The sequence below is a fragment of the Diadema antillarum genome, unplaced genomic scaffold (genome assembly GCF_040938485.1).
Source record: "Diadema antillarum isolate AM-2024a unplaced genomic scaffold, OU_Dant_1.0 seq00001225_RagTag, whole genome shotgun sequence".
NCBI classification, from domain to species: Eukaryota; Metazoa; Echinodermata; class Echinoidea; order Diadematoida; family Diadematidae; genus Diadema; species Diadema antillarum.
Window position 1 is genome coordinate 308,574 of NW_027272015.1, and position 7,958 is coordinate 316,531.

General features: G+C 40.0%; 1 protein-coding gene across 1 annotated transcript; it reads left to right on the plus strand.

The window, feature by feature from the left end:
• The first annotated feature begins 4,577 nt into the window (after positions 1-4,577).
• On the plus strand, positions 4,578-7,697 carry LOC139744987 (E3 ubiquitin-protein ligase TRIM45-like). The gene is made up of 2 exons (XM_071655393.1): positions 4,578-4,758; positions 4,946-7,697. Exon 2 carries the CDS (start codon positions 4,955-4,957, stop codon positions 6,803-6,805), a length of 1,851 nt encoding a protein of 616 aa, XP_071511494.1. The 5' UTR covers positions 4,578-4,758; positions 4,946-4,954; the 3' UTR covers positions 6,806-7,697.
• The last annotated feature ends 261 nt before the right edge of the window (positions 7,698-7,958 follow it).

Genomic DNA, 7,958 nt, shown 5'->3' on the forward strand with positions numbered 1-7,958 from the left:
GGAGAGCAAAGAACAAGTCTGGAAGCCAACTAGGAAGAGAGGTCAACAAAAACAGGTAGATTATACACACAAATAAACATGAAATGGGACTGAAATAATATTAACGGTACAACGGAGAGTTGACAATAAGACGAGACAAAATGAGACAAAACGAACATAACAGAAAAAGAACAGAACAGAACAGAACAGACAAAAACGTTCAGCAGCGACAGTGATCTCGTCAGAAGTATGTTGAGAGAGTGGGAAAAAAGTGACGCGAGAAAGAACAAGGTAATAGAGATATAATCGCAGAAATACCCTAGCCTTGTATGAGTATGATCATATCACAAAAAGGCTTAACACTTTGATTTCCGAGAGTTTCGAGGTGCCATCAGAATTTTATGTTCCTTATATGGTGTATAATGTCCTGCCGACAAATTGTATATACTTGTCAAACTCAAATAAGGAAATAAAAAGATGCATAGTTAACGCATGACAAACTTAGATGTCTAATTGTTGCAGTCCCGTGAGATCCAAATATTGTATAAAGAAACTTATTGAGACATTTCGGGATAATCTGATTGGGCAACACGGATTATGACGATGGCCAATCAACAGTCACGGCAGTTAGCATGCGCTTCGTCCACTTGAAGAGGTCTGTAAGTAGTTTGGGCGACGAAATGAAGGCATTATTTGATGACATTATCACAGGGAATGCCTCGGTGGCCGTCCGAGTGTCAGGGGAATAATTGAGTCGATGTGGTAGACGGACGCAGAAGCATAAAAGTATTACTATGTTCGAATCATGCTCCGTGCATACATACTACAAGTAATGCTCTTAATTTACGTCCCATCCCCGCTTTTGTTCTAATTTCTATTTTTGTGTGACCTTTGTTGCTACAGCATACTTTTTGACAATCGTTTGCGTCATGAAAAGTAAATATCATAGTATTTTTGTAATAATACAAGGGGAAAATAAATAAACATTAACCTGTGAATGCTTTACTGCCTAAGTCCAGCAAAACTGAACGTAATAGCCCAAAAAGTGGCATACACCTTTATTACACCTTTGTCCGATTCACCATATGCATTGTATGGTTGAAATGAACAACACAAATATCACCGGTAGGTGTTAGTAGTACCAATAATGGACCTTGGTAAGATTATGATAAGAATCCTTCGTTTGCTAATACATCATAATTATGTACGTATAGGCTGTATATATGACATGTTAGAATGTGCAACTTATGGGAAATCAACTACTTTTATATCAACCAAGACTAATTTGTCCGTGGCAAACCGATACCCGACTCAAACTCGGGGGCAACAGACCCCCGAGGTGACAAACCCCTTAGACCCGCTTTTGCGCCCGGGTTCGCTCGACGGGACGTGTTTTAATTGTACCGCCCGCCACCAAGAGTGGCCCTATGGCACTGTATGGCGAGCATCACTGTTCCGGGTGAATGGCGTCTCATAGCTGAAGCATGTTATATTGAAATATATTAACGTATATATAAACGTATGTAGTGGAACTGAAATACCTAAAAGGAAACAGACCACCCGTCTGTAGGCAGGCTTTCTGTATTTCGCAGCTAAATCAAACATCGACTACATACCTCGAAATCCCGCTTTCACAACAATCAAGCAAACAAATAAACAAAACAAAGACGAGTGCTAGTCATGGGCATACAACAACAACAAAATCAACTGAATTTGTTAAAGTGGTGGTGGCATTGGCCGTGTGTTGACCCCCCCCCCCCCGAAATATACAGGGAATTGAGTGCTCTTTTCAAGATGTATATGAATAGAATGCACCAATCGATATAAGATATTATCAATGTATTCTATTCATGTATGTACACTCAATATCAACGCTGAAATGATATGCAGCGAAATTCCATAAAAGGAAAGATCTGGTATAATAAAAAAAATGTAATATGATAATGAAGTTCTTAGACGTAAGGGGAAATGAAAAGAAGATAATTAGGGGAGAGAGATATAGATTGTAACAGAATGATATTACCAACACTATTTAAAGAAAATGAAACCTTGAAATACATGTTGACTGAGTGAAGGCAGTGATATATTAGTGGAGTACATCAGTACAAGTTTGAGGAACATCAGACAATCTGATCAAACATTATAAATGTTTGAGGTTTTGGTTATGAGACTGCTGGATCAGAAGACTAGGTCATGACATCACATAAGTATGTACGATTGATTTTGTAACAAAATTATTTGCAGAGAAGTAAGATTTTATTCCCAGAACCGGACATGATTCTTTTCGCCGCGCCATTATAGCAAATAAAGAAAGAAAGAAAAAGAAAGAAAGAAAGAACGAACGAAATGAATAGATAAACTGGTAAATAGATTAATGAATAAATAATATGTAACTATTCAAATGAATTAAAAATAAAAGTAAGATAAAGAATAAAAAAAAATCGCTGCCGTTACCGTGCTTGCCTATAGGCCATAACACTCCTACGCTCGAGACGGACAAATTTAAGTCTCCTCCGCAAGATTTGTTAACGGGATACAGTGCGGCCGTGTAGACATAGGGGTGTGACTCGAGCTTGTGCACGTCTGGAAGCCCGCAGTTTATACCCGAGCTATAAAAGTCGATGCAGAACCTGTGATCGGCTTTCGAGATATTCTATACGTAAGCAGTAAGAACCTATTAGCGTTTTTCACGTATGCGATCATATGGGAGTGATGTGAAGGCTCATTCTTTTTTTTTTTTTTTTTTTTTTTTTTTTTTTGTGGATGACTCATGTCTAACTGTCACTTGAATTTGACAGAGGTCATGGCAGAAGTGACTGGTGACTGTGATAAAATGATGAAGATAATCACCATCATCATCATCATCACTGGCCGCGAAATGCAGAGGGATGCTGGGGACTGGGATCACCATTCCCCTCCCTTTCCCACACACATACAAACACACATTGTCTTTGTCTTTAGGGTTCGAACACTCCCCCCCCCCCCCCCAATCACGAGCTGTAAAACGAGCCACGGGACCCTTCTTAACCCCCCTAAAAAACACACTAAACAAACCAAATGAAAAATCCAAAGCAAATAAATGTAGAAAAAAAACCCCAAAGTATTCCCAAGCGAACAAACACATTTTATATACAGCCTTTTCTTATCTGCGCGTTGATCACGTTGCCATAGATGCCAAGTTTAATACGATGAGTACGGCCTTTGTATCTAGCAACTTCAGTTCTATGATCAATACCTCATCAGCCTCCGTAAACTTATCTGTTATTCAGAATTACCCCACAACAACGTGAAGGCGCCAGGGGAAATCTGACGTAGAGGGCGATATAAAAACAAATTGGCACCGCGACGTTAAACTCAAAGCACAGAGATTTCCCCCAGTGGTGGGGAGGAGAAAAATCTCTTTGACTTAAGGCAATGATACAAAATTAATACAGTGTACTTGAGTGGCAGCTTGAAAAAGTCGAAACTTTCAAGGGCTACTGGAGTGTTATCTCACTGTTTGCACTTGGAAAAAAAAAATACCGTAGCTAAAAATATACTAGTGCTAGTCTAGGTCACAATGGAAATGTCAAGGAGGGAGGTGATATCCCTCCAATAGCTGTGTCAATCGCCTGACTATAATATTCCTAGTGAATATTCCTTCTTGATTAATTTACTAACGAAAAAGGAAACGAACACCGGTATTCATTATGTGCATATTGAATATTGTGTCTTGTCTTTGCATGTCTTCAACAAAAATAATGCACAGGATCACTCAACATAATAAGTGAGCATTGCACCTCTCTCGCTTGCTTTAGACATATTAATATAATACTAGTTTGGGGTATTTTTTTTCATATTTTCCTATGTGTGTGTGTGTGTGTGTGTGTGTGTGTGCGTGTTGTTTTTTTTTTTTGCACAAATATCTGTCTTGCACTCTACAATCAATTCAAATCAGTTGCTTATTCTCTTACCTCCTGCAAGTATTGGTTAAATAGAACATGTCATTCAAACTCATATACAAACCAACTTAATCTTGACCAAGTTCTACTTCTGCTTTGCATTTGCACATGGAACATTTATACTTGAATAACACACCATGTGCTGTTGTGAAAACACTGATCTCTGTGTATAGAGCGTGGAGAGATCGTATGTGTTTGAAACCTTGTCCATCCTTTGTCATGTTTGTTTCTAGCGAACCTTACTATAGAGGGCGGTATAAAGACGGGCCAGTGCGGAGTGCGCGATGTGACGTCAAGTTGAGTCCAAATTAGTAGGTTATGTCTTAACGGTATTCGAGTTGCATGTGAAAAATGTGAAAACTTTCAACGAAAAAGAAAAAAAACAACTGCTCTGGACTAATTCCAGTGAATTTCGTTTGTTCATAATTCTTGTAAAAATGGATAACTTTCTTTTTTCTTTCGTGTTAGTTAAGTAGGGCTCAAAAAGTACGAAAATCCCACATCACGAATTCACCAACGTTTACAGAACGTGCGTTCTTAACAGGTGGGGAAAACCCACCGCTATAAATGTACGATAGGTCACTGTTAAAAGGTCACAGTGGTCCTTCCTTCGCTAGCTAGCTGTCTGACAGTAGTGAGTGGTTCGTAATGTGCTTCATGTCTTGCTTGACTAATCTTTGGTACCCTGTTAGTTAATAGAAATCTATTTACATTCAATCTAATTTCCGTTCGCAGCGTTGTGGAGGCTTCACGAACAAATTGTGATCTCCCTCAGCGATATGAACGTCGGAGTCAGACGTAAATCAGCAAAAGTCAACCCGGAAGTGAAGCAGACTTTGTAAGCAGAAGAAAAAATTATTTATACGCTTTTGTTGAACTTAGCCTTACTTTAATGTATTCACTGAAACAAAGAAGTTAGTTTCTGTGTATGTGTCAGCATGTGTGCATGACAAATGTGTGCGTGCAAAGCTCACTACATGTTTGTCATATTAATCCTGTTCTATGTTTCTGTGCCTGATATGCAGATACACACCATGGCAATGAATCATCAATTCAGCAGCCAGAAACCGGAGTGTTCTATCTGTCTAACAAATTCCAACCAACTAAAAACACTGACATGCTCTCACACCTTCTGCAAAGACTGCCTGAAATGCATCTTTCAAACCCAGACCAACCAAAGTGCTGTGTCATGTCCTGTGTGCACGAAAGGAACTTCCGTAACCAATGAAGATGTGGATAAGTTACAGACAATAGTCACGCCGAGTTCTGTGGTGGAAGAAGTGAAAACTAAAATTCCAACGTGCTCAGTTTGTGAAGCGGAGGTAAACCCGCCAGCCGTGTCCTATTGTCAAGACTGCGGGGAAAATATGTGCAAATCCTGCGAGAAAGACCATTCCAACTGGAAAAGGTTCTCCAAGCACTCAGTTGTGGCCGTGAGTGAGGTAGTTTCTGGGAAAGCTCCCTGTAAGAGGCGACGAAAGTGTAAAAAACACCCCAACGAGGACGACGAATGTTTCTGTCGCGCATGTCGGGAATTCGTCTGTTTCAGATGCGGGATGTTGGAGCACTCACAGGAGGGACATAAAGTGGTAGAAGCCTCCAAACATGAGGAAACATTGATGGAAAATATCAAGGACTTAGAGAAAAGAGCAGAGTCAAAGAAAGTAGCCGGGAAAAAGCACATTGAGTTTATAGAAACACAACGCAAGGAAATAGCGTCTGTAATGACAAAGGTCAACGAAAATATCGACAATACATACAACGAATACATCAATTTCTTGTCAGAAAGAAGAGAGGCGCTGAAATGTAAACTGAAAGAACTGTCTGAAAAACTTCAGCAAGAGCTGCTTGACATGATAAAAGAGAGTCGCCGAGCAATCAGCCAGATGAGCGCTGCGGTAAAACTGGTAGCCAATGGTATGAAAGTATCGCTAGAGAAAGACGCCTTGATTGCCCATGACACTCTGTGCAAGAGGCTTGAGCGTATCCTGGGACGAAACAACCCTGGCGAACAGGCACCAAGAGGTGTCGTGGAACGAGCCCGAAAAATCACATTTCGTAAATACGAAGGAGCACACGAACTCAGTCTTGGTGAGGTAGAAGGATATAGGGATACCTTGAATCTCAAAGCAGATGTAGAACTCCCTCGCGATTGTTGCATAAAATGCGTCACTCGCGTACCAAGCGGTGAGATGGCGGTGGGACTGTGGGGAGGCGGAATCCAACTCTTCTCACCTGATGGCGAGTTACAGCAGACGGTGCTGAACGATGCTAATATCCTTGACATTCGATTTTTGTCCGATTGTCGAAGTGTTGCGTATGATGCAGACAACAAGGTGTCATTGTACACCCCACAGTGGGAGAAGCTCGATGTTGAATTCAAGACGATGAGTAACGCTGAAGGATGGATTGGTTGTCTGACGGTTGATGGATGTGATAATATCTACGTAGGTTACGTGGACCACGGGACTGTTGAGGTATTTTCCCCCAATGGTGGTGCGGCAGTCAGAAAAATAATGTGTGATGGATATACACCTTGGCAATTGTTCTCTTTTCAGTCCACAGAAAGCCTGATACTTAAAGATAAGAGACATGTGATCAGGCTTGATGGTGAGGGAAAGAAGGCGAATGTCTTGGAGAAGGAGACGGCCTTTGCCTTCCCAGCGGTTTGTCGAGATGATTTGGTCATCGTAGCTTGGGTAAAGGATGACGATGGCCTTGTCAGTATTGATCAATACACGAGTGACTTTGAGCACGTCAAGAATCTCATCAGCGATTTCAAAATATGTCAACCGAAAAGAAATTGGTACTTTCTGCAAGAGTTTGAGAGTGGCGAGATAGCTCTCTGCACTTCAGAGAGACTCTACATATTTCATGCCGTATAACGACAGATGAAAATCAGACCAGCCCTCGCTCGCACAGGTACTTTTCCACATGAACGCGATCGAAACGACAGCTCTCAAACCAGTTTTTCTTTGTTGGCCAACGAAACGGAAGCATGAGAAATCGTGTCATGCATAATTTTAAAGAGGAGACCAGTGTCTTTATTGACTGTATTTTTTAATCATTAATAACGATAATACTAGCAATTGATTCTAAATGGATGGTTTATTATTGGTGGAGATGAGAGCTTTTAACTTTTTGTGTGACACAAAGAAAGCACTTATGAAATAGTACGGAGCATACCATTCTTAGTGGAAATCAAGGTTTGTTTGATGGAATTGGAATGGCTGAGACATCCGAAAACACAGTAAAACAAATTGATCGTATATCTAAAGGTGGATCCCACCCTTTATAAGGATCGCTCTGTTTTGGATATATTAGCCATTTCAAAACCAATTTTCATCAAATAAACATTGAATTCCTCTTGGAATTACATGTTCTTTCATATTTTGTAAAAGATTTCTCATTATCTCACCGAAAATGGTAGAAACCTCAACTTAGGCCTCAACCAAAACTATACAATTTCTTTAATTTCGGATTCGACAAAGACCTACATTAAACGAATGGCTGCATTGCTGCTCTTTTTTTTTTTTTTACCATGGGATATCCTGATATCCCCTCTAGGGAAATACGATACATGTGGATTGTTTTGGGATAGTTGCACAGACTTGCATGCAAGTATATCACAGTAGTGTGCATTATTTTATATGGGCTCACTTTTTGCGATGCCTGTTGTGTATGAATATTCCTAGATTTCTAAGGCCAATTGTGTATCTCAAAGAGTGTCATTACTTTTTTTTTATTGATAATACTGCCTTTTTCAGGATTTTTACATGTCGGGTACTTACTCCTGCTTTTGTTTTTGTTTCAAAGTGGAGTAGAAATCTACCCTCCACTACCTGCTTTCAATCAATGGAGTATCTGTGAATACGCCTTCCTGAATGATCCTACAAAATAACAAAGTAACAAATGAGAAAACCATTTGGTAAAATCACTTTACAATTTACTCTTTGAAAAAGCGATGACATACATCTAGAATTATGAAGCACACTTTATTGTAAAGTTGTGTGGGTTTGATTAAGATGAGAGGAATGT

Bases quoted from the DNA above. Each gene is read 5' to 3' on its own strand.
- LOC139744987 (XM_071655393.1), top strand. From the start codon at position 4,955: ATGGCAATGAATCATCAATTCAGCAGCCAGAAACCGGAGTGTTCTATC.